This window comes from Miscanthus floridulus, chromosome 16 (assembly GCF_019320115.1).
Source record: "Miscanthus floridulus cultivar M001 chromosome 16, ASM1932011v1, whole genome shotgun sequence".
In the NCBI taxonomy this organism is placed as follows: domain Eukaryota; kingdom Viridiplantae; phylum Streptophyta; class Magnoliopsida; order Poales; family Poaceae; genus Miscanthus; species Miscanthus floridulus.
This window is the reverse complement of record NC_089595.1, coordinates 27,807,689-27,835,490: the sequence shown is the minus strand read 5'-3', so window position 1 is coordinate 27,835,490 and position 27,802 is coordinate 27,807,689. Positions and strand designations below refer to the sequence as shown.

Genomic DNA, 27,802 nt, shown 5'->3' with positions numbered 1-27,802 from the left:
GGAGCAAACTTATTTGCATATCGGTCATCTAGTGCCACTCGAGTGATCTAACTTTGCATCGTCACTAGGATCGAGTGGCGTGGCAAGTTGAGTGGCTAACATCCTTTGGGAAATATTTATGAAAAGCTAACACACATACACATGGTGGTGTACACTTGGTGGTGTTGGCACATTTACAAAGGAGATGGAGTTGGAGTTGATGTGGATCAACTTGGTGAAGAAACTCCACCGGCGCCCTACACAGAAAAGACAGAGTCTCACTAGGTGCATCGGACGCTGGCACTAGAAGTGACCGGACGCTGGCAGGGCGCATCTAGTCGGGCTGACGCATGATGATGCAGGAGCTAGAGTTTGATCGGACGCTGGGCTGCGTCCGATCACGTGCAACCAGACGCGTCCGGTCAAGGTCGGTACCTTACTGTAAATGACCGGACACTGAGAGTTCAGTGTCTAGTCAGTTGAAGCTGCTACGTTCGATCAGAAGATGACCATTGAGATCTGAAGAATGCCGTTGAACATAGGTGACACGTGGCTGTCATCGGGCGACCGGACACTGAGGTCCAGCGTCCGATCAACACGACCGGAGCGTCTGGTCGGCCCGACTTTTGCCCAGTGAAGGGGTAATGACTAGTTTAGCCCTTGGGGCTATAAATAGAAGTGGCCTTTGGCAATGGCTGGGGCTGAGCACCTTGGGGGACTTTGTGTCCATGCTTGAGAGTGCTTAGGAGCCCTCCATCTCACACATACTTGATAGCGATCATCCGATTATGTAAGTGAGCGATTCTAGTGCGATTACATCGTGAGGTTGCATCAAGTGGCACTAGGTGATCGAGTTGCAAGCCGGTGGTGCTTGTTACTCTTGGAGGTTGCCACCTCCTAGATGGCTTGGTGGTGGTCTCCGTCGAAGCACGTAAGAAACTTGTGCGGCGCTCCGGAGAAGTGCTTGTGAGGGGCACTTGTGCTCGCCCCACGGCAGTCACGAAGAGCAACTTTAGTAAAGCATGTCATTGAGCTACCCTCACTCAAGGGGTAGGTTCTTGCGGTGCCCGACGTGCGGGCTTAGCGGGTGATGCTAATTAGCCGCCGAACCACCAAGTGAGCGGTCGACACAATGGGGACTAGCGTGTTGGCAAACATGTGAACCTCGGGAGAAAAATCATCGTGTCAACCTTGTTCTTCCCATTGGTTTGCATCCCTATTACACAAGCTTGCAATTACTTTTATACATATTAAGCTTGTGTGGTTGCTCTTGTAATTAGATAGCTTATGTAGCTTACTAGTTACCTTCTTGCTTGTGTAGCATAGAAGTAGCTCCCGTGCGTGGCTAATTTGGTTTGTGTAACCTTGTTAGTCACATTGCTTAGTTTGTATAGCTAAGTATTTACGCTCTCTAATTTGGCATTGGTTGCCTTGTTATTGAGCATTGCTAGTGAGCTTAGTTGGCTTTGTGCCTTTGCTTACTAGCATGTGTAGGAGCTCCCTTGTAGCTTAAAGTACTAGTGACGTAGGTTTGTGTGACCTTGCTTCTAGAATTGGTTAGGAGAGCTCTAGCTAGCCCGGCACCTTAGTTGCTTGAGTAGTATCTTTGCAAGGTGCTAGTGAACATAAATAGAGGGGTGTAGTCTTGGCTAGACCGATAGTTTTAATTCTGCACTTGTTTCGGTTAGCCAACGTGATTAAGTTTTAAAAAGGACTATTCACCCCCCTCTAGTCACCATCTCGACCCTACACCTGGGTGGGGGCCCACCACTACCATAACCTGGGTATGGGAAACAAGGTGCAACCGCACGCAAACAACCCTCTGCCTTTCTAGGAAGGGTTTGGAGGGGCCCACCGACGGAATATCCATCGAGGAGAGACCAATGTGTCACCCAAGTTGATCGAACGACTGCCGAGAGATAGGTAAGGAGCCGTGGGATGCCCCATGCGGGTTATGCCGACCTCGTCATGAACGACGGACACGGATCTCACTCAGACATATCCGATAGGAGCTCCCCAGACTCATCACTTGAGCCATCGAGGTAACTTTACCAACCCCCGTTCTACTTTTCCAGTGCATGAGCATTCATTCATCCATCCTCATACATGCATTCATACATTCATCCCATACATCCAAGCATTGCATATGTAATTGTTGCATCACAACGCTTCACATCACGTCACGAAGCGGTAGTCGTCTCATTCGATACGAGCAACGACCGACCAGGGTTCGAAGGCTAGCCCGCAAAGGGCTTGAGGCCACCTCGCATCAAACAGAGCTAGGGGAGAAGAACATAGATGAGCCCCAGCAGCCCTCGCTCGATCGGTTCAGAAGCGGACAGAGTTGTCTTGACCTTCTCGTTCGATCCTAACCTAGAGCCAAGCCCACAGAATCTCTATCGAGGGGAGGCCAGTGGGCCACCTGAGTCGGTCTCTAGAACGACTCAGGCATCTGTCGAGAGGTGGGTTAAGGAGTAGTGGAATGCCACATGAGGGCTATGCCGACCCCATCATGAACGATGGACCTGGATTCCACTCGGACATGCCCGTTAGCGAGCTCGCCGAGCGCGATACTCGAGCCATCGAGGCAAGTGTCGTTAGCTCAACCCCTCCAGTTGCGGAAACCGCAGATGAGATGATGCATAAAACTCAGTTGACCCCTACTAAGCCCAACAGGGCTCGGGGGCTCAAGCTGCTAGGTCCCTACTAAGGAACCCGACCGACCACGCAGGTTGCGGTCAGAACGGACACGGGCGAATGCCTCGACCAGAAAGAACACAGGAGTCCATAGCCCTAGAAAAGAGTACCAAGGTGCTTAGCCTCTGACTAACTCTCTAGCCAGCTCCAGGCTCGGGGGCTACGCTCACCTCCATCGCGCCTGACCCCTCAACTATGCCTGACCCTTGGGTTCACGCTCCATCTCGCCCGACCCTAAGGCCGTGGGCTCTGTCTCGTCTGACCCTTGGGTTCATGCTCCGTCTTGTTTGACCCCAAGGCCATGAGCTCCGTCTCGTCTGACCCTTGGGTTCGCACTCTATCTCGCCCGACCCCTTAGTCATGCCTATCCCTAGGGTTCACGCTACATCTCGTCTGACCCCAAGGCCACGCCGTGGGCTCCATCTCGCCCGACGCCACGGGTTCGCGCTCTGTCTCGTCCGACGATGACTCACAACCTTACACCCACCGGGTGCGCTCATGAGACGAGTGTAAACAACCCCTTCATGGCTTCATAGAAGTCCCAAAGGGACTCGAGGGCTCCTGTCGGGTTGATAAATCCAGGGTCCCCAATGGACCTGCTTCCCTACAAAACCCAGCCCAACAGGCGACGCAGTGACAACGCGCACCTAGGTCGGCCCAGATACATAATGACAGACTGGGACAACGATCCAGTCCCCGACCAAAAGGCCTAGCCAAGGTGGGACCACAGTCCGGCTCTGACCTCCTTCTCCAACCGAGGATACGCCAAACCTCTGCTCGCTGCTCTTTTTCGACCAACACGGTTGGGACCGACTGGGAACGACTGACCGGGGACGCCCGCTCGGTGAGGGCCTAGGGATCAGGCGAAACAGATAAGGTAAGGCGCTCAAGTCAACTACAATACCAAGGATCATACCCTACCATGCCCTACACACCTACAAGACGGTGCCACCAGGCCATGCCAGACGGGCACTATACAACCTTCCAGACGCGTCAGAGCACAAATAGTATTGTAGGCGCCGATGTTTGCCGTACCAGGCGAACACAGTAGAGCCTGCCAGATGCGTCTTGAAAGGACCTAGGATGCCGCCTAGAGGGGGGGGTGAATAGGCATTTCTGAAAAATCAACACCTTTAAAAGCGGAAACAATTAGTAATAGGAGTTTCCAAAATAGAAACTCCAAATCAAAGTAATACCACCCCTCACAAGTTAGCCACAAAGTATATAAAAGATACTAGATAAACCTAGGGAGCCAAACGGCTGCAAACAAAGAGTTGAATCAAAATGCACTAGTCAGTTAATGTCGGAAGTCCCGATAGTTTGGGTCAGAACTTCCGACGTGTCAGAAGTCTCGACGTTTGGGTCAGAACTTCCGATGCAAACTGTCAGCACTTCCGACCCCTACGGGAAATGAACTACAAGTGCTAAAATGAACTTTGTGATGCCGATAACTTACAAACCCACTTCCTAGTAGTAAGGTAAGGTGTTGGGTCACTCTCTTAACGTTGATAAGCCACCACTCTGTAGATCAAGTCCCAAACCCTAAGAAATAGCTAGAGAGAGGGAGACAACCAAATACAAGTAATTTCGAGCAAATCGCAACAACAACAACAAGCACGCGGGAGACAAGAATTTATCCCGAGGTTCGGCAGCCCCACAAAGGAGCTCCTACGTCCTCGTTGTTGAGGTAACCACTTTGGTCGGAGTCTCTTCCACCTCCTTGCCTCACTCAAGGATACCACAAAGGTCACTTGAGTTTCTTCACTAGAAAACAAGGGTAATACAAACTTCCCAAGGCTCTTCCACAAGATGGAAGCTCTTGGGCGACGCCTCACCGGCTAGGGGAAAATCCCCAAGAGTAACAAATGCAAATCAAACTGGCTTGACGAAGAAATCAAGTGCTCAAGCTTGCTCAAAGTGTTTTTCTCACTCAATCCATTCTCCAATCACTCAAACCCTTTAGGAATTGAAGTTGGAGGCAAAGGAGAGAAGAGTGGCGAGCTTAGAATGCTTGGGGGCTGTTTTGGCCGAGTGTTCGTTGCAATGAAATGAGTGGGCAATGGTTAGAATCAAGGAGACGGGTATATATACTCCAAGGCAAAATCTAACCGTTTAGATCTACGTCGGGAATTCCGACGCAGATCTCGGGACTTCCGACATATGAAGAAAACACTGTTCATGCGAGGTCAAAGTCCACTCGAGACAGCCAACGTCGGAACTTCCGATGAACATCGGGACTTCCGACGGTCGGAACTTCCGACGAACGTCGGGACTTCCGACATGCACAGTCAGCAGGTCAGTAGAACCATCGATGCCGGGACTCCCGGCTTGGGTCGGGACTTCCGACTGTCGGGAGTTCCAACTCACGTTGGGACTTCCGACGTCCACAGTCACCGCATAGGCAGTGACTGGGAGTTAGCACTTCCGGCAAGAGTCATGACTTCTGACTTTCGGGAGTTCCGGCTTACGTCGGGACTTCCGACATCGACAGTCACAGAAAATTATTCTATGTGCTCGTGAAGTGCTAGAGTGTCTCTCTTTTGATTTTATTATTATGCTTGAGCACTCTATCTTCCTCAGACCACCTAAACTTGCATCCCTCTTAATAGTACGGCATACCTATTAACTCAAGATCAAAAGAAAAATGAAATTAAACCTTTTGAGTTGATCTTCTTTTAAAATTGATGCCGTGTCTTTCAATCTTCATCAAGTGAGGGTGCCAACATGTCAATATTGATCTTGTCACTTGAGCATAGCCATCTTGAGCACGTGACTTGATTCCATTCATCAAATATGAATAACTCCAAATGCATCAAGTCACTTTAATCAACTTGTCCAATATAGATTTGATCCTTCACATCAATATGACCATCTTAGCTTGATTAGTACCTCAACTAAATGCAAGTACTTTCTTCTTCACCCTAGCTAGGTTCTTCGGCTGCCAAGCCGTTGCTTGCCCTTCACCCTTGCTTAGTACCTCAAAGCCTGTCCTTGCTATCTTCACCATCTCAAGCCATTAAGTCACATCTTGTGTTGAATCATCCATTCATATGTATTGTTATCTTTTTCATTTCAATTTAGCAAGCTTCAAATATGAGACCATTCCATATGTAATCCCTCATGTCTCATTAACTAATACTCACAACCTTGCTTTCACATAGTACATGGAAATCCCACAATAAACAAGCATTTGCATGAATTCCATTTGCATTGTTGTCTTGTGCTTGAACTAGATTGTTTATACAACAACACATCATTTTGGCTTTCATTAAGTACCTGTGAGATAACCTATTACCTGTCCACACTTAGCAAACGGGTTAGTTCTTTAATCATGTTGTCATACAATCATCCAAAACCCACTAAAGGGCTAGATGCACTTTCAATCTCCCCCTTTTTGGTGATTGATGACAACTTGATTAAAGCTTATAAAATGATATAAACATTTAAACTTTTGGGTTCAATGATTTATGAGAGGCTCCCCCTTAATATATGCTTATGATTAGAATTCACAAAATGACCTCAAATGTCAATTGCACATACTAAAACATATAGGAGACTCCCCCTAAATCATTGCATCCATGGGGTGCATGTGTGTGTGACAAAGTGAAACCATGATGCATATGACAAGATATATCACACAAGAATAAATATAAAGGCATCACATCAAATATTTTCATTCTAGCATGTATAGTCCTTATGAAAATAAATATAACACATGTAATTCACACATAGCACTCATTACGCATTTTCTCAAGTCCACAAGCCACTAAAATATAAATAAAGATCATGTCTCAAGAGATACATAGATAAAGCATAAGTAAGTCTCATCTCTCACATGATATAATCTATCTCAAATCCAAGAAACATCAATGAAGCTCAAAAACAAGAAACGACAGCCTACAGTACATATCTTCAGGTACAAAGATAAGCAAATGAAACTATCCTGAAGCTTTAATCAGTCTCTCTCCCCCTTTGTCATCTATCACCACAAAGGTCCAACAATGACATACTAAGGACAAAGGGGCTACAAGCTGTCACACAAAGTACAAAGGGTGCTTAAGGTTCAAACTTTGTACTAATCTCTCCCTTTGTATTAAACTCTCCCCCTTTGTCATCTTAAAGAGGTTGTACTTGTCACTTGTTTGCAATTCAAAATAGACCAAGTACATGGGTTTACTAGCTCATGAACAAACTCATACACTAACCACTAGATTATATAATCATTCAAGCAATAGTGGTAGTCTATGAATCTAAAAATTTTCATTTGTAATGCATGATCCTATAAGCATGTACTATATGCACTAACCGCATACTAGTAAGGGATGAAAAATGATCATGCACAATACAATGATACCTTTGCTATATTGGAGAGGAAGATAGTCATATAGATTTCAATTCATTTCTCCAATAGCACCATGAAGTCCAATTATAAGTTTAGTGAAGACCAATAGGTACCAATTCTTTGAATTCCTATTCTTCACCCATATGAATTTAGAATCTCTAATGATCAAGTGCACTCTTTTTGTTGTGGTTGGCTTGCTTCTTCTTTGATCATTGCTTGCTTGAGAGAACCAAAAAAATGCACCACTTGTAATACTACTTGAAATTTCATGATACCACTTGAAATTTCATGACTTGTTCTCTTTTGGGTGTTGCTTGCTTTCTAGATCAATCTCTTGATTTTCTTCAACCAAGTACCTCAAATGTCCCTTTAGATTACCACTTCAATTTTAGCCATCCAAGCCTAGGATGAAGTGACCTCTCTCCAAAGAACCATTCTTGATACTCACTTGAAATAACTTGAAAGAAAATCACTTGATCCACTTGAAAGATTTTGTTTGATTGATCCATATTGTTGGACTTAATTTGATGAACAACTTTGAATCCTTCTTTAAGTCCTTTTCTTTCTACTTGTTTAAGTCCTTTTGTTTCTATCAAAAGATCTCCTATTATCACTAGAACTTAAACTCCATCTTCATCTTGATCTTGGTCTTGATCTCTAGCTTGAGTACCAAATGTGTACCAGATACACTCTTTAAACAAATTGTCTTGTACTCATCATTTGTCATGCTTCTATCTCAAATCAAAACCAAAACATAGGTACCTCAATCACTTATAGATATGATTCTAATTTGAGGACCTTTGAATCTAAGTGACTTTTGATCAATCCAATAATTGTCACTTTCCTGACAGATTCTGTACTCTTCAAAGAATAAATCATATCTCCCAAAGTACACATCCAAAAACCACGAAATTTAGTGAAGATGTGACACACTAAGTCTTCTAGTAGCTGTAAAAATTTGAGCTTCTTTTGACTTCCATATTGCTACCAGATTTTATATCTTTCCACACTGCTACATGCTAAAAACTACTGCACTATAGCTGACAAGATCTACTCCAAATCCGAAGTATCACTTATCCAAATCTCATAAAATTTGCACAGCAACTAATACCATAAGTGTAGAGCATGCAGACCAAATTTTAAGCCAATACAAATAGATTTGGTTACTCAAACATGTCTATGATCACTGCTAGCTCAGATTTTCAATATTGGACAGATTTCAATAATTGAGCTATTTTTCTCCAAATTGAACCAAACTTGAAATCAACTTGTTTGAATACTCTCACAAGATATATGTCCATTCAAACCACTTACTAGAAGAAATCTTATGAACATTTCCAATCAAACCACCTTCAAACTTGATTACTTAAGCATTTAATCCATTCAAACATCTCATGGCAAGCAACATATGCATATATATCCAATTCAATTAACTCATATACACCCAAATAAACTTTGATCAACAAGAGATATACCTTGATAGCTTATGATCATCTTTGCAAGCTTCAACTCCACTTATTTGCAGGCCTTCAAATATATCAATAAATTTCCACAACTTAAATATGACACTTGTATGTTGATAGCATATGGACTTCACTCAATTTTGACTTGGCATTGGGATAGAATTGCACTATGCGTCAATACTTGACTCAACATAAGATGAACAATAATAATTTCATTGAATCAAGTCTCCAATGCCATGGTACCTACAAACGATCATCCACTTTTCGATGGTACCCAAACTAGTTTGGGTCCTCTCATGTTAGACGCAACATACTTAGGCATAGCCTTAGTATGAATAGCGGAATTTTCTTTGCAATACTAACCAATAAGGTACAATAACAAACCTTCCTAGGCATAATATTTGCATCAATTGAAATAGGCTTAGGATTCTCACTTAGGGGACATGTATTAGCCAAGAATTGATTTTCTCTTTTTCGAATATTTGGCAAATTTATGATTTTCAAAACTTGAGAGAGATTTTAAAGGGACATAGAGATTTTTATGTACTTGAGAGAACCATGTCACATGTGATCAGGCAAATAATCAACCAAGGGTAGCAATAATCACAATATGATATGACTAGGTCACAAAGACCCAAAAACCATATGATTTTTAAAAACCACACCACCTACATATGCTAGTTAGGGATTTTGAAAAACATCTATCCTATATCACACAAATGCACACACTAGCATATAAAGGGCCTTAGATGCACTTACAATGCATGTATGTAAATACATACCTTTGCCTTGAGCCCACAATATCACCACTGAGATAATACATGGCATGACAACATCATGTTGACCTCACTTGTCAAATAATCATACCATATATGAAATCAATTTTCATCCAAAGTACTACAAATAATACTAGATAGATTTGTTAGTCCACAATATCACCACTGAGATAATACATGGCATTACAACATCATGTTGACCTCACCTGTCAAATAATCATACCATATATGAAATCAATTTTCATTTAAAGGACTACAAGTAATGCTAGATAAATTTGTTAGTCCACAATGGTGCAAAATAGAAACTGAGCTCCCCCTAAATAAGTACCACAAGTAATTTGAATGACTTTCCACAAGCACTTTATTCTTTTAAGAATTTGGGAGTCAATTTTCTATTTTGACCAACACAGTAATTTGCCATATTTAAATTTCGTTGAGACATACTCACAACCCACTTAGGTTTGATAGATCACAAGCTTCTGAGCAAATTAAGGATATATGAAATCATATGGATCAAACCTCAATTGCATCCCAATTAGTGCTCTGGTTCCTGCCATACCAGACACGTCCGGTAGACATACCGGACACGTTCGGCATGTGAAGAACATAAATACTTTTCCTTTCTGCCCTGGCCATACCAGACATGTCTGGTAGGCGTAGGACAGAAACAATTGAAGCGATGCTTGTGATTCTTCGTTTTAGCTCTAGTACTTCTTGTATGCCTGCATCTGAACCAATGCATTGCTCTACTAGAGAGCCATTAAAAGCATCACATGGCAAATATGATAATGATTAAATAAAACTAATTAGTCACTTCCAATTATTTCACAAATATGCTTATTTGTGAGCCATTGAGCACTAAACACAAAGTGGCTATCCTATAAGGTCTTTAGATACTTGTTACCAATGGTAGAGATGAAGTAAACGATATAGTCATTGATTTATCTTTGGGTCAACCATATATGAGATTATGATAAGAATTGATTGATAGATTGAGTGAATATTTTCAATTTACTTGCTCAACCACCCTGAACCTTTCATCTCACCACCAAGTACCTACATTATCAACCTAAGCATATTTTGGTACCCAACTCTTATTGGGTCCTTTTGGGTTAATCAACAAGTGCTTAGGCACCCAAATGGCCTTAGTACTAGTTTGTGGTGAACACATCACCTTGCTAGTGCTAATTCCATTTGTGGTCTTCCTAAGCATATTATCATAAACAAATGTGTTCGGCTTAGGGATGTTACCATTTGGGCAATCATAGCTTAGATGCCCCTTTCTTCCACAAGCATAGCATATGCGACCTTTGTTTGCTCTATGCTTGTTTTGCTTGTGTGGACATCCATCAACCTTGTGGCCCATCTCATTGCATCCATAGCATCTTCTTGTTGCAACTTGGGCTTCCTTTCTTGCCTCCTTGTACATTGGGCATTTCTTGGTTGGATGCCCCAACTTCTTGCACATGAGATAAGTGCTTTGTCCATCACTTTTTCTTTGGTTGGCCAACTTGTTTGAGGCCGTTTGATCGGCCACTTCACACTTGTCGGCCCAACTCTTGTGTGGACACATGGTAATCTCATGTCCATTCACTCCACAACCATAGCATAGTCTTTTTCCATGTTTCTTACTCTTGGTTGTGTTGGCCTTGCTTGAAATGTGACTCTTTTGTTGGGATTTGGAGGAAGCAAGGTTTGAACCCTTCTTAAGCTTCTTCACCATGTTAATATGGTTATCTTGCGAAGGTTGTGCTCTCTCCTTACCCTTCAATCGAATCACATCATTTCTTAGCCTTTCCACTTCTTCCTTAAGCTCTACATTTTCTATAAATTTTTGCTCAATCGAAGATTGGCTTGCTTGAGAAGCACACTCATTAGCACAAGAAATATTCAATTGAGATTGTGTACAAGTGAGTGTGTGAGTGGGAAGTTGAGATGATTTTACCATTGTAATCACAACCTCATGAGCCACCTCAAGCATGATGCTTGATTCTACTAATTCTTCATGAGAGCACTTGAGATGAACATAGTTTGCTTGTAGCACATTATATTTGCTTGAGAGTTCATCTAATTTTGCCTTGAGCTCAAAGTTTTCCTTCTCTAGTTGTGAAACACTAGAAGAGGAGTTAGTAACTAAAGCATGCTCAATTGATAATTTTTCATACCTCTCATTTATGGCCTTTAGCTCTTGCAATTTGGAGATGAGAAACTTTTCTTGATTTTGAAGTGATTGCTCTTGTTTCTCATTCTCTTCCTCTAGCTCATCATTCTTCTCAACTAGATTCATGAGAATGAGCTTGTCTTTGTTGCTTAGATGATCAAGAGTGTAGCTATCTTCAATTTTAATATCACTCTCTTCTTGATCATCTACTCGTGCTATCTCCTTGGCTTGATCTTTCTTGCTAGCCTTCTTCTTGCTTTTCTTGGCCATGAGACACAAGTGATGAGTATCATGAGATACTGAGGTTGACTCATCACTTGGCCACCACCGGGCTTGAGCCTCATCATCATAGACTGCCTGCTGTCCGACTGCCTCAGCCATACCGGACACGTTTGGTAGGGATACTGAACATGTCTGGTATGTGCTTGCAGACAGCGCAGTCGCCTTGGCTTGCACCTCTTGCTCCGGCTCGATGCTCTTGAGGTCTTGTGAGGCTTCTTCACAGCATGAAGACATAATGGACATATTTTCCATTGACTCGACCTCAAGTGCATCATCGCATTTGGATTTTCCATATACCTCAATGAGTTTGGTCCAAATGAGATGAGCACTCTCAGGAGGTGGTTGTCCATTGAATATTGCCTCATCTTGAACCTCTGCACTCAATGTACTCAAAATGATATTAATAGCTTGAGCATTGAGTTGTACACACATTTCTTCCTCTTTTGATAAATTCTTATAGTTGCCCCAATCAACTATAGGAAGAGGTATGCTTGCAAACACAATATGCTCAACAAGAGGACTAATATCTCTAAAAGCATTGAGTATATGAATTGACCAAGGTAGAAAGTTTGAACCATCATTTTGGAGAAGCATCGGCTCCAACTCGATAGGCGTTGACATCCTTTTCTTACGGCGGTGAAGCTTTAGGTGAGAACCTCGCTCTGATACCAATTGAAAGGACCTAAGATGCCGCCTAGAGGGGGGGTGAATAGGCGTTTCTGAAAAATCAACACCTTTAAAAGCGGAAACGATTAGTAATAGGAGTTTCCAAAATGGAAACTCCAAATCAGAGTAATACCACCCCTCACAAGTTAGCCATAAAGTATATAAAAGATACTAGATAAACCTAGGGAGCCAAACGGCTGCAAACAAAGAGTTGAATCAAAATGCACTAGTCAGTTAATGTCGGAAGTCCCGACAGTTTGGGTCAGAACTTCCGACGTGTCAGAAGTCCCGACGTTTGGGTCAGAACTTCCAACGTGTCAGAAGTCCCGACAATTTGGGTCAGAGCTTCCGACGCAAACTGTCAGCACTTCCGACCCCTATGGGAAATGAACTACAAGTGCTAAAATGAACTTTGTGATGCTGGTAACTTACAAACCCACTTCCTAGTAGTAAGGTAAGGTGTTGGGTCACTCTCTTAACGTTGATAAGCCACCACTCCGTAGATCGAGTCCCAAACTCTAAGAAATAGCTAGAGAGAGGGAGACAACCAAATACAAGTAATTTCGAGCAAATCACAACAACAACAAGCACGCGGGAGACAAGAATTTATCCTAAGGTTCGGCAGCCCCACAAAGGAGCTCCTACGTCCTCGTTGTTGAGGTGACCACTTTGGTCGGAGTCTCTTCCACCTCCTTGCCTCACTCAAGGATACCACAAAGGTCACTTGAGTTTCTTCACTAGAAAATAAGGGTAATACAAACTTCCCAAGGCTCTTCCACAAGATGGAAGCTCTTGGGCGACGCCTCACCGGCTAGGGGAAAATCCCCAAGAGTCATGACTTTCGACTGTCAGGAGTTCCGGCTTACGTCGGGACTTCCGACACCGACAGTCACAGAAAATTATTCTATGTACTCGTAAAGTGCTAGAGTGTCTCTCTTTTGATTTTATTATTATGCTTGAGCACTCTATCTTCCTCAGACCACCTAAACTTGCATCCCTCTTAATAGTACGGCATACCTATTAACTCAAGATGAAAAGAAAAACGAAATTAAACCTTTTGAGTTGATCTTCTTTTAAAATTGATGCCGTGTCTTTCAATCTTCATCAAGTGAGGGTGCCAACGTGTCAATATTGATCTTATCACTTGAGCATAGCCATCTTGAGCACGTAACTTGATTCCACTCATCAAATATGAATAACTCCAAATGCATCAAGTCACTTTAATCAACTTGTCCAATATAGATTTGATCCTTCACATCAATATGACCATCTTAGCTTGATTAGTACCTCAACTAAATGCAAGTACTTTCTTCTTCACCCTAGCTAGATTCTTCGGCCGCCAAGCCGTCGCTTGCCCTTCACCCTTGCTTAGTACCTCGAAGCCTGTCCTTGCTATCTTCACCATCTCAAGCCATTAAGTCACATCTTGTGTTGAATCATCCATTCATATGTATTGTTATCTTTTTCATTTCAATTTAGCAAGCTTCAAATATGAGACCATTCCATATGCAATCCCTCATGTCTCATTAACTAATACTCACAACCTTGCTTTCACATAGTACATGGAAATCCCACAATAAACAAGCATTTGCATGAATTCCATTTGCATTGTTGTCTTGTGCTTGAACTAGATTGTTTATACAACAACACATCATTTTGGCTTTCATTAAGTACCTGTGAGATAACCTATTATCTGTCCACACTTAGCAAATGGGTTAGTTCTTTAATCATATTGTCATACAATCATCCAAAACCCACTAAAGGGCTAGATGCACTTTCACGTCTGAACATAAACAGTATTGTTGGCGCCAATAACCGTCTCGTACCCGACAGCGTGGGTAACAAGACTAGGTAACACATGTATACACACACTCTCTCTCTTTCTGACTTGTAAGGCCATCCCCTTCAACTATAAAAGTGGTGAGCTCTCTCCTAAAAGCCGGAGCTCTCTCGGGAAAAAAGAGGCTAGACGACTCGAGGACTCGACGACCTGAGGACTCGAACAGTTCAACAGCTCTAGAACTCGACAGCTACACAGAGCATACGCTCTAATATTTAGCGCACGTTAGAGCACCCATCACTCTCGTCCATTCAGCTTAGAGTACGACCGGGTCTCTAACACCCCCTTCTCATTCCTCACTCGTTTGTAACCCCACAACAAACTTTGAGCACTTGGGTTCAGTAATAAAGTCACCGGCCGATTGAAACTGGACGTAGGGCACGTTGCCTGAACCAGTATAAATCCTGTGTCATTAAGTGCTAGGCCACATCCGATCACAACGCACGGTAAAACTATAAATATTTACTTGTTGGTCAAATTTAGCAATGACAAATGCCGTTTCCTAGAATGTTTGTATTCTAAATATGAAACATTATTGTTCTAAACTTAGAACATTTGTTTCATGAAGGTGGAACATATTATCTTGAGATCTAGAACATCGCCTCTTTTTAATAAAAAAAATGTTCAATCTTCATCTATATCTATACCTAATAATAAAGAGGCAAAACTCGGCCTATTTTTTTCATCTGGACCATTCATTGTAGCCCAACCGTCGGCCCACTCGTTCACATCCGCTTGCCTCAGCCCAAGTTGAGTCGTTGCTCACCATCCAGATAAAAAAGAAATTCGAGTTTCTAAAAGAAAGAAATTCGTATCCCTCGAGAAAAAAATAGTCCCTATCCGTGCCACCGCTAATTGTTTCCTCGCTCGTCTCCCATCGCCGTTGATGCATGGGAAGCGAGGCAGATAACCAAAAGAGCCAAATGTCCTGTCTATTTAGTTTTTCTACCCAGAGGTGAGACAAGCTCAAGCAAAGGATCAAACACATGTCCTTACTCGTCATCATGTGTGTTAAGTGGTGGTCAGAGTCTTGCTTTACCCATTTTGACTAAAAAATCGAATCATAATTATTAACTACATCGTGAATTTAAAGTATGAAGAGACCATGCTAAACTTTAATCTTATATCCTTTACAGGGAACCTTGCTGCCGCTGATAGTTTTTTTTTTCTGTAATTACAATTCAGTTCTGATTTCTGACCAATAATTCTAATGTCTAAATCTACTGTAATTAGGTTATGGTAGTAAAGGTTGATCACAGTAAATGCTTTTACATTATAGCTAGTCATAGCCAATTTAAGTGAGAAGCTCACGAATGACACTAAGAAGGATGTGAATTGGTGCTCCGATTTTCTTTTATCATGATAGATCTTGGCCTATCGAAACTATCATTAGCGGAGCCAAGATGAGCACCTCGGGGGGGGCTAATCAATAGAGATTTAGAACAAACGTCGAAGATTAACGGTGAAATCACGGTTTTGCTACAGTAATTATAAAGGAAATTCACCCTCACGGGGGGGGCTGCTGCCCCCCTAGCCCCCCCCGTGGATCCGCCAATGGAAACTATCATTTCCCATTTGCGGTTCTTAGCCAAAGGACTAAGATTCATACTAAGTAGGGCCATCATGCTAAACATGTTCCTAGCAAAGAGCACACTAAGATATTGTAGATTTAAACAAGTCAAATCTTTTTAAATTTATTTGAAACAATATGAACAACTATTGTCTCTAAAATAAATTTATTATAAAATTTATTTTTAATTAATCTAATTATATTTTGTCAAAAAATTAATCTAATTATACTTATTTGGTATTATAAATGTTTTGATTTTTTATATCTAAATAAACTAAAACTATTTGCCTTCTGATGAAAAAAAAGAGATTCATATTTTTTAGAATATAGAGGGAATCGTTGCCTGTACTCCAGAACCTTCGCTTAACCTTCTCTGGTTGTTCCCAACAAATATAGCTGTATATATATACTGATAAAAAAGAACCCGAAAAACCTAGCTGACAAGGAAAACCCAGCGGACGGCGTTCACACCGTTTACCGCGTGAACACGAGCCGCCCCCGTGTCACATCCCACACCGCCCCCCCACCCACCGACTTGCGGGCCCCACGTCAACCGTTGCCCCACCCCCAGCCACACGAGCGGCGCCTGCCCTTCTAGAAGCCGCCACGTCACCACGCTTCGCCAGCCGCTGCAAGGGAAGCAGAACAGACAGACGCCTCAGTTAAGCAATTCATTTATTATAATAAAATAAATAAAAATAAAAGCCATTCGAACCGTCAATGAACTGAATTCGCCGCGAGTTTCCTACCTATAAAACGACCCGATTCCCCACCCCGTCTTTTCCTCATCACACAACGCGTCCCCGAAATCGAAATCCGAAGAAAACCCAGAATCCCCGACGAACCGAAGCCAAAATCTCCCAATCCATCCATCCCCCGCGGAGAAGAGCCATGGCCGATTCCACCGCCAACGACGCCCCGGTCGCCAACACCCAGCCCACCACGGAGGTAAGCGGCGCTCCTCGTTCTCGATTCGATTTGGCCGGGTTTGCAGGCGTGGATTCTCACGCCGTTTGTCTGATTTGGTTTGGTCAGGAGGAGGTGACGGTGGAGAGGGCCGCGGCGACGGCGTCGGAGGAGGAGGAGGAGAGGCTGCGGTACCTCGAGTTCGTGCAGCAGGCGGCGGCGCAGGCGCTGGTGCTGGCGGCCGCGGCCTACGCGTACGCCAAGCAGGGCGCCGGCCCGCTCCGCCCCGGCGTTGACCATGTCGAGGGCACCGTCAAGGCCGTCGTGGGCCCGGTGTACGACCGCTTCCACGCCGTCCCGCTTGACCTGCTCAAGTTCATCGACCGCAAGGTAAGGAGGAGGGGTCTCCTAGTCTGATTTGGCTTTATCTTTCTATGCTGAAATTGTGCTACAAATTAGGAGATAGAGTTGAATGAAATGAAATTCGCAGGTGTAGATTTCCTGGATGGAATTTTGTCAAAATTTTGGAGTTGAAATCTAGTCAATTTAGCCTTATTAAGGGTTTGGATTGGTTATTCTAGATGCTATCAATTGACCTGTTGCTAGAAATATGTTCTTGTTGTCACGTATACTGTCAGTCTCAAAAGGTTTAATTGCTAAGGCATTGGTATCAATTTTTTAGTTGAAATCTTGTCAATTTGGCCTTGTGGGTAAGGGTTTGGATAGGTTATTCTGGATGATATTAATTGACCTGTTGCTAGAAACATGTTCTTGATGTTACATAAACTGTAAGTCTCAAGACATTGGTATCATGGTACGATTAATTTGACAACTAGAGTAGCAAATTGGGATTTTGCAAGGCAGAAGCATCAAGCATGATTGATGAACCAAACAAAATTTGTTTAGCCAAGATTTGAGGCTTATTGCTTGTAGATTACAAGCACTCTTTTCTGGTCAGTTTTATTAGGAACTATACTAAATTGGTGTAAACACTACTAACACACATAACCTCTGGACAAGTTTGTTGATGTAGTTGATTAATCAGCGCGGTCCACTTTTAGCTGATGTTTCAGGGACATTCATCAGCGCCTTGAATTTGCCTACCTATGTAAAGTTGTCACTTGTGCCCAGGATTTTCATGCACTTCTTGCAAGTGTGGATGTTTCAATAGTCATTACCCCTTATATTGTACTAATACACATTGCATATTGAAGTCACTGTGTTTGTCAATTTCTTACACTGTTTTGACATCCGATTTGTGTGTCACTGATGGATTCATGATTTGCATGTTCTGTCCCCCACTTGCAGGTTGGCGAGTCTGTTGAGGAGATTGACCGCCGTGTCCCTCCAGTGGTCAAGGAAGCCCCAACCCTTGCCCGCTCGGCTGCAAAGGAGGTCCGTCAGGCCGGCCTGGTGGGCACGGCTACTGGCCTCGCCAAGTCAGCCATTGCCCGTGCGGAGCCAAAGGCCCGGGAGCTCTACACCCGTTATGAGCCCGTGGCAGAGCGCCGTGCAGCTGAGGCTTGGGTGGCCCTGAACCGCCTCCCGCTGGTGCCTTCAGTCACCAGGGCTGTCCTCCCCACGGCCGCACAGCTCTCAGCCAGGTACAATTCAGCGGTGCGTGACGGTGCCAAGCGTGGGAACACCGTGGCCACCTATCTCCCGCTTGTGCCCACTGAGCTGTTCTCCCGGGTGTTCGCGTACCCCATGGCTGACGTTGCCCCAGCACCAGAGATGCAGCCTATCCCCTCCCAGTAGAAGATGAAATGGAATGGAAACTACATAATCAATTATATCTAGTATAAACAGAGATGTGGTGTAGCAAGTGTTACTGTGTTATGCCTTTGTGTATCCTATGGTGAACTAGAGCTTGCTTGCGTGGTTTAGTGTGGTGGCATTGCTTGTTGCAACTTGCAATGAGCCTACACAAGTTTATCTTTGTTCTGTGGATTATGATGTGTACATTAATGAGTATCTATTAAAATTCTATAGCATTGTTGATGTTTGTGCTTTGCCATCAGTTTTCAGATCTGGCTCTGACATTGGGGGTGCACTTGGTTCATTACTCTCAAAAAGTGTTTCTGCAATTTGAGTACCCAATGTGTATGAGCCTCTCTGTTGGTGTGTAACCTAGGACTGACAGAGACTGACTAAATGAAGAGCTTGTTTGGTTGGGTTTGGGTTCAAAAACCTGCTTAGCAAAAACCATGGCATGCTAAAATCATGGCAAGCCAACATTAGGGCTGACCAAAATGAGGGCAAACAATGGATGCAAAAAATCAAGGCATATTATTAGTGCCAAAATATGATAGCCATATCCTTTTCCCTCTTGTGAGATTTAAAAAGTTTAACAAACTTACCGTGGTTTTGGCCATAAAAATTGCTGTAGCAGTTTTTTAGGTACTAAACCAATTGATAGCCAAAATTTCTAGTTTCTAGTATGCTCTGATTTTGGCTTGGCAAATTTTGGTTGGGAGCAAATTTTGGTACCCAACAAGGCAGCCCAAAATTTGTAGGAAGTTTTCACCGCTATATAATTGAATTGTGTACACCAATTGATAGCCAAAATGTCTAGGTATGTTCTGTTTGGCTTGGTAAATTTTGGAACCCAACCAAGCACCCAAAATGTGTAGGAAGTTTTCGACACTGTATAATTGAATTGTGGACATTATTCACCCATGACTTGGTCCAGACATACCAGTTAAACACAAATTTGCTCCTCCTTTTTAGAGGCACGCACACCAAACCAATCACATGGAAATTTCTTATTACACTGAACATTCTGATTAGAGGAGCACGTCTGTAATCCAATACCAGAAGGATGAGATTCAGGCTTTGCGCTAGATCTGAACACAGAATGTACTTTGAAGAACAACCATAGAACTCATAATAATAGAACAGATCAATCTTATTATGTGAAGATCATAGGACTCGTAGCTGAAGAATCTGTATGGAATCAAATGTTCTCATTTAGCAGACTTTGTACCGTAGCAAGGATTTCCAGAAGATGGCATTGATTTCATGGGAAATAAAAGGAATATAGCGAGAATTCGGTTTGGCTGAAGCATGTAAAACATAAAGTAACAATAATATAAAACATACAAAATCAGCATAAGTAAGTTCTATGAAGTGTAATACAAACAAATAAATTAGAATGCGGTGGAGAAGAAAAAGTCTTTTGTCCAAGATGGTTGTTGGTGCTTGTAGCTAGTAATTCTGCTCTGTTGTCACTACAACCCATGATACAACCTGGGATGGTTAGGATTGGAACTGACTGCATTCTTAACAGCATCCCATGCGGGGTGCTCGGGCTCATAGTTTGCATTTATAAAGTAACCAAGGTCACGTCTTACAATAGCAAGGCAAGGGAGATGCTGGATACCGAAATCAAATTCTCCATTGGTGAGAGACCCGGTTTTATCTCTGCTGAACTCGAGATTGAGCTCTTGTAGCTTTGGCATGGCCCCAACTTCGAACAACAATCCAAACCCACAGTTAATCGAACCAACTCAGAACATTCTCAAGCTTGGGAATCCATGTGCCCCACTTATCTTAACCCGTTGTGCTTCTTGAGAAGAGGATAATCTGTCGGCTACTTCAATCATTACCCAGAGACAGAGGCTCGACAGAGCGCTTAAGCGCCCGAGTAAACCAACATCTGCAGGCCCAAGTTGGTCAACATTGAGCCCCAAATGCTGCAGGTTGTCAAGTGAGCCGATCCATCTAGGGATCCTCGGGAGCTGAATACACAATATTTCAAGTAGTTTGAGGTTGATGGGGCTGGGGTTCCATGGCTCCATCACAAAGTTCATGGACTCTTCGTTGGTTCCTATAGTCAAAGAATTTAGGCTTCCCATACCAAGTGTACATAGAGATGAGGCCAAATCTTTGGTAAACACATCTGTCCATACCCTTAGTGTTCTTAGATTTCTTAGCTGACAGAGCTCCTGCGTGAAGTTAGGTATCTGACTCCAGACTGTGACGTCTTCCAACCACTGCAAGGCTTGCATGTTCCTGAATCCATCTGGCAAATGCACACCAGAACTAGACAATAGATTGACCAACCGTGCAAGGCAAACAATACTGGATGGAAGCTTCTTTATATGAGTAACTCTTAAATCTAGTGTTTGTAAATACTGCAGCTCTCCAATTTCTTCAGGAAGCTCATTTATCCATGTTCGATGCAAGCTCAAGTACTTCAGTGCAAATAAACCGCCCACATGTGCCAGACGGTGGGCTTGTAGTCCCTTGCAGTCTTCTAAATCCAAAACACGCAAATGTTTGAACTTTTGCAGAGATGGGAGGTTAACAAGACTGCCTGGAAACACTAAAACTGCACGGGCATGAGAATACAACATATTCTCCCGTAAGCCTACTGAACCATCACCGACTTCATTCCTGTCTGGAGAGAGAGAGACGCCGAATCTTCCTTCGTGGATCAACTGTTATGTTTGGAACACCAAATAGAGTAACAAAGTTTTCTTCCATAGCCTTGGACACAATGAACTCAAGAATTGTGTCATGAACTCGACAAGAGATCAGTGTACCTGATCTCTTTGAAGTCCATGGCTGAATCAAGCTTTTGTTTATGAGCTCATTGAAACACTTCTGCCCTAGCTCATATTGGGTGAAGCCGCATCTTCACGAATGAATCCCTCGGCAATCCATCTTAGTACCAATCACTCCTTTCGAATCTCGTAATCTTCTCGGAATATACTAAGATACAGAAGACAACTTTGTAGGTGAGGCGGATGGTGAAAGTAACTCAGTGACAATATTTGTATCATTATATTGACATCTGATTGTCTTTCAAGTGCATAACCAAACGAACTTTGAACTTTGTTCCATTCATCAAATGTTGGTGATTTGCCTGCCAACAAACCAGCTAAGGTTATGATTGCCAAAGGCAAACCATCACATTTCTTCAAGATATCATCAGAAACTTCAGTGAGGTGTGATGGGCATGCTTCTTCAGAACCAAATATTCTCTTCAAGAACAATCTTCTAGAGTTCACAGCATTAAGAGGACGTATTGTATACATATGACCCCAATGTGAAGAGCAACACGATTTAGCTACTTCATTTACACGCGTGGTTGTGATAATTTTGCTGCCACAACTATTTTTTATAAAAGCACACTTAATGGTTTCCCATGATTTTAAATCCCATAAATCATCCACAACAATTAAGTACTTGCCAAATTAGGTTCATAAAGTCTATGAGTAAGGATAGCTTGTTAAAGTATAATAAAATCAATAATGGAACATGGAGGTTTTGGACAGATATAATCTTGAATTTGTGGTGTAAAAAGTGAATGTTTACTTACAACCTAGGTTTTCTCCAGTTCTGGTACAAATATGTAGCGGAAGTTCAATCATACTTTTGCATCAATGTATTATTTCTGTATAGGAGATAATGCTTCTATTGGTAATAAATCTTATCTTACTATAATTGGAGACAGAGTCTTTGTGTTAATCCTCACAAAGTGTGTTAGAAAGACAAAGGAATCCTAGTTTTTTTTCTTTTTAAAAAGGAAGACATCTAACTCTCGTCTTTAGATTCTAATCATAATTGAGAATGATAGGGATCTAATCTCAATCTGTATAAAGCACCTATCTTTACCCTACAGAAAATTTAACCAAGAGTACATTGATATCCATTGCTAAAATACTACCATGCTATTATTGTACCTAAAGCGCCCTTAATTCATGTTTCTAAATTACCAACGCGTTCATTCCTAAAGAAACCCCAAAATAACCCTAATTTCCACTTCAAAATTATCTAATTTTGCTATTAGAAACCAACTCAAAATACCTCCAGTATTTTGTTTCTAAATTGTATTGCTCTATGTGTTTTCCACCTAAATACCAATTATTTAGGTCTCTCTCAGTTATAAGGTAAAGTTCAGGAACCAATCAAAAAGAAAACATTCTGCTATCTGCAGTGCATCATGAATGAGGAAAACCAAGAAAAATAAATTTGCATAAGAATGTGATTCTGTGGAGAATTATTGTAAGGGAACATAGTTGACATGCGTAGTCATTTCAAACAATCATATATCCTAAATTATAATCATTTCGCAAAGTTGTATTTTTCATGTATTTTTCAAAAAAAAAAAATGCAAGTCTATCATACAGGCACACAGGCCAATGAACTAGTTATCATCAAATAAAAATAGTAACGATGAAGTAACTTTTAAAATCAAATGGAGGGCAAAAATTTGTATATGTAAAATGCACAGGTACAAATAGATGACAAACCCGTAATTACTCATAGATATGTCTAAGAATTAGTATGCTGGAGATCTTGTAATGTAAAATGAGATGTCAGCAAACATAGTTGACACGTGCATAGTCATTTCACACATAATCATATACTACTGAACATATGGTCTAATAAATGATCTGTTTGCTCGCATACCTTTTATCTTGAAGGAAATTGGATATTTTTTTGACAAGATGTTGTACATCCCCAGCTTCTGTGTTAGTGTACTCTTGCCCACTATTGTCACTGAGAATAGTTCTCAATACTTTCATCATGTCAGGATTTCGTGACACTGTTACAAAGGTGTGACAATTAAATTTATTATTAAGTGACTGGAACGCTTGGTTGGCAAGTGTTGTCTTGCCTAGTCCACCAAATCCAACAATGGAGGCCACCTTCACCTGATGCTGAGATGAAGATCCATCTTCTGTCAACAAGCTGATCAACTCATTCTTAGGCTCATGGATGCCCACAAGCTCTGATGCTTCCTGAAAGATAACAAGAGCTCGACTGTCAACCACCTCATTGGGGTCCCTGCAGGTGCTCTTGACACCAGTTCTGTATCCCTGGTTCCTGTCTCCCACCTCCTTGATCCGTGTCTTAAAATCATGTACAGCCTTGGAGATCTGTTGGTGCGCCTTCATCATACCCAACAACCTCTTGCACTTCTTTATCAGGCTCAGGCCGTTCGCCTTAGCAGACTTGTCGTCATTATTAATATGAATCATAAAGTCATCGAGGCTGTCTTCAATGTCATAGGACATCTCCCGCACCTTAGTCATCCATATCTTTTCTTTGTCAGTAAGATTATCCTCCTTCGACATCTCCACGAGGAAGGCATGGATGCAATTAAACTCCTCAGAGAGAGGGTTGATCTCCTTGCGCACATCTTTCATGTTCTTGAACTCGTCACCAAGCAAAGTTGCCAGCTTCACGGTGACGGCCTTCAATGTCCCGTTGCTGCGCTCACCAGAAGCCCTTCCATTTGTCTGTACTTTGTCCCTCCCTACCTCGGTGGTGCCTACCAAGGTTGTCAAGATAGTGATCAATATCATGGAATCATTAGATACACTAGGTTCATTTCATACCAAAGCTGAACAGCACAGAATCTTGTTAACACCTAAATTAGGCCCATGAACAAGTATTTTGCTAACACCGACTGGTTGGTGCTGAATATCTGAAGTTAGCACATAGCAGATTGTCTGGTGAAAGGAAGAATAAAAAGAAGGCACGAAGGCTGATATATACACAAGTATATACATATGGAAAGAATGAAGTGTCACAGTCATGATGCTTTACAGGACGGGTTGCAATTTGACGCATTGTCTGAGATCTTATTATGTACTCATGTATGGCTGTATATAGAGTTTGATTCGGTTTGGAGAACGAGGCACAAGCGACTGACTCAGTTTATATTATCAGGGATGGACCTAGTCGTCTATACGTCCTGTATGGCTGTATGTAAATATAGAGTGACAGCGATTCAACGGTACAAAACACAAAACAAATCTATTATTACATTTGTTTACTTTCTTCTATACTTTTTTGCATCTAGGTTTGTAATTATGTCTTGCTATATAATTTTCTTGCAAACCAGCCACACGAGCTCCAAAGATATTAGAGTATTATGCCTCCCCTAGTTTTCGAGATTGGAGTGTTATGCCTTTGCTAGTTTATTAAAAAATATTATGCCTTTGCTAGTTTATTCAAAAACTAGTTATGAACTCCTGGTGGTCATTGACGACTCCTGTTGATTTTCAACATCAACAAATCCCACTATCTGGGTCGAATTTTAGTAGAAATCGCATTTTGGATCGTCAGAGTCGTACCTTCATCGCGGTTTCGCTGGACCCGGAAACCTCGGGCACCGACCGAAGGCGTTGACGCGCGCACGACGGCCTCCTCGCAGTTGACGACGGCAGATGGATGGCTAGGCAGGGGAGATGGGCGGGCGAGCGCGAGGACAACGGCGGCGGCCGGATCTGCTGGGTGAGCCCGTCTAGCATGACCTTCATGGTCGTGCAGGGACCGCGGCGGCGTCTGCGACTGCGAGTCTCATCGTCGTGAAGGAAAGGGTCAACTTGGGGCTGGTGAGCGGACAGATGAGTGACAGGACAAGCCATTCTATTGGACAGGAGGTTTGGGCGCTGTGTGCCATCGTTTGCATGTTGTTACTAAGAGGCTAACGGACGTGACATCCGCACGTCCACACGTTGTACTACATTTCGCGCGCTTCACACGGGCGTGCCACCGGAGCAATAAGAGGGGAAGAGGACGACGCCTCTGATTTGGAAGGATCTGACCGAGGTGTTGTATGGATGCCCTGCCGGCGTCGGAAGGAGGACATATGTAGATGATGCAGCAAAAGGTGGGAAGAAAAGACGCAACACCCTATCTGTTTTTGAAACATCGAAATACAATAGTTTTAACACAAAAACACCTAAAAACATGCTTCTGAAACACTTGAAAAAACACACCTAAAAATATTTGAAAACCATTACAACCATACGCAACATTCAAATAAAACGCATGCAATATATGTGTGAAACATATGCAATATCCAGATAAATACACCTACAACAGGTGTTCGGAAAACACATAAAAAACATTGGTAACAAACCTTTGCAACATACGCGTGCAACTATTGCAACATATGCAACATCTCGATCTACTTTGCAACATCTATCTAAAATACTTGCAATATACCTCTAAAACATCCGAAACACTCAAAACATACACTTGCAACATGCCTCTGAAATAATTGCAACATATGCAACATGTGCAACATCCCTCGATCTACTTTTGCAACATCCATATGAAATAATTGCAACATACATCTTAAACACCTGAAATACTTGAAACATACATATACAACATAGGGGAGGAGAAAGGTTGGGCTGGTCGATTCCGATCGTCGGGGTCAGAGACAGCGGCGAGCGCCTGCGCGAGCACTACCGCCACCAGTATTGGGCTTGGCTTGACGGCGACGGTGGGGGATTGGGGGAGTAGCGCCATGGCCGCCGAGGTGGGGGAACTCGGTCGCCGGTGTGAGAGAGGGCGTCGCCGGGGGTGGGGAGGGCGCTACGCCGTGGTGGGGGAGAGCCATCCAATCCCCTGCAACACCGGCGCACCATCTCCATGGATCTCGCTCGTTCTCCATGGATCTTGCCAGAGTGGGGGGAGAGGGCCACGGGATCTACGGCATTGGGGGCTCCCGGTGGGTGCGGACGCCGGGGTATGAGGAGGGGCGCCGTCGGGGTGGGGGAAGGAGCCGCTAGGGTGGGGGAGGAGGACGTCGGGGTGGGGGAGGGCGCGCGTCAGGGTGGGCAAGAGAGAGAGAGAGAGAGAGAGAGAGAGAGAGAGAGAAGCAGCAGGGAAGCACGAGAAAGAGGAGCTCGTTGGCCAGGCGGCGCGTGCGGAGCGAGGCTAGGCGTCCAAGAGTTGATTTTATTTATTTATTTATTAGGCGAGCGATGCATGCGGGAGTGAGTAGAGCGAGGCGTCCGGCCTTCCGGACATCTTAATGCTAGCATTACCGATACGCTAATAGCCAAGCGCTCTCTCTCTCTCAAAAAGAAGAAGAAAAAAACTTAATTTCATCTCCATACCCTTCTCTCTTATAGCAAAATTTCCTTCTTCATATTCATATATACATGAACCGTACTTGCTAACGTTCCTATATATCATAGGTTTTGGCTGAAGCAGGTCGTGAGATTCTACGATGGTAGGCTCATTATGGACAACTCAGTTTTCTCTGTCCTCCCAACTTTCTATATGTGCAGCCTAAAAATCCCTCCCCAAATTATAAAAAAGATTGACATCTACAGGAAACATTGCCTCTTAAGCAAGGGGAATATCAAAAAAAAAAAAACTCAACCTGCGGGGGGATGATGGCCTCGGGTTTTTCCTTTAAGAAGAAGATCTTCTCACACAGATCGAGAAAACACTCGAACCCCCGCCCCCATCCTGACGCAGTGGTACCGTAACCCTATGAGAACCGGGCCGGGGCCTAACTGCGCTCTGGCACCTGGGGGCGGGCGAGGGGATTTTTTTAACCTCAGCCTGAAATTCGCTCCCACGGGGAGTCGAACTCAGGACCTGAGAAGTGCCGCCGGACCACCTAACCGCTTGGACTAGGCGCCCTTTGGCGAAGCAAGGAGAATATCAATCGAAGGGGAACGTGTTTGATTGCTTGGGAGACAGCCTGCAAACCAAAGGACGAAAGTCATAATAATGCTCTCCTAATGAAATTTTTGAACAAATTCTACAACAATGCAGAGCTGCCATAGGTAACTCTCACTTGGAATAGATTCTATGCCAATGTCCAAACCCCACCACAAGCCAAAAGCCCTGTGGGCTCCTTCCGGTGGAAAGACATCCTTAAACTTTTCAGCAGCTTTAAGAAACCAGCGACCTGCAGTCCTAACAGAGGAAATACAGAGTTATTCTGGTCAGGCACTTGGGCAGGAGAGAAAATGAAAGACAAATATCTACCACAAAACCCAAATGCTCCATCCAGTTCTTATTGGAACAAGAACCTCACAGAGTCTTCAGTCTACCGTTGTCTCCACAAGCAGCTGATCAGTTAGATGATGTTCAAAATCTCTTGCTGGAAAAAATAGGGGATGAATATCTGAATGACAATTGGATCTACACTTGGGGAACTTCAGGATTTCGAAGTAGTAAAGCATATATCAAACTCATTGGACACACTGAAGCTTCCCCCCACTTCAAATGGCTTTGGGCCTCTAGTAACCTTGGGAAACATAAGTTTTTATTTTGGCTTCTACTCAGAGACAGATTGAACACAAGGAACCTATTAAAGAGGAAAAATATGGAACTAGATGACTATACTT

At 43.1% G+C, this 27,802-nt stretch overlaps 2 protein-coding genes across 6 annotated transcripts; one reads left to right on the top strand and one right to left on the bottom strand.

The window, feature by feature from the left end:
- The first annotated feature begins 16,499 nt into the window (after window positions 1-16,499).
- LOC136512295 (REF/SRPP-like protein OsI_017815) lies at window positions 16,500-18,694 on the top strand. The gene is made up of 3 exons (XM_066506264.1): window positions 16,500-16,724; window positions 16,812-17,072; window positions 17,991-18,694. Exons 1-3 carry the CDS (start codon window positions 16,668-16,670, stop codon window positions 18,438-18,440), a joined length of 768 nt encoding a protein of 255 aa, XP_066362361.1. The 5' UTR covers window positions 16,500-16,667; the 3' UTR covers window positions 18,441-18,694.
- Window positions 18,695-19,682: 988 nt separating this feature from the next.
- LOC136512920 (disease resistance protein RGA5-like) lies at window positions 19,683-25,053 on the bottom strand. 5 transcript variants are annotated; one of them, XR_010773253.1, is made up of 4 exons: window positions 24,776-25,053; window positions 23,348-23,967; window positions 23,103-23,238; window positions 19,683-21,552 (listed from the first exon to the last, which is right to left on the bottom strand). XR_010773253.1 is itself a non-coding variant. In XM_066506926.1 (3 exons), the coding sequence occupies exons 2-3, from the start codon at window positions 23,840-23,842 to the stop codon at window positions 21,534-21,536; spliced, it is 774 nt and encodes a 257-aa protein (XP_066363023.1). In that variant the 5' UTR covers window positions 23,843-23,967; window positions 24,776-25,053; the 3' UTR covers window positions 19,683-21,533. The 5 variants fall into 5 exon arrangements, 3 of the variants coding, with proteins under 3 accessions (XP_066363023.1, XP_066363024.1, XP_066363025.1); XR_010773252.1 differs by having other exon boundaries at window positions 21,096-21,124; window positions 21,230-21,567; window positions 23,103-23,967; XM_066506926.1 differs by having other exon boundaries at window positions 19,683-21,567; window positions 23,103-23,967.
- Window positions 25,054-27,802: the final 2,749 nt, after the last annotated feature.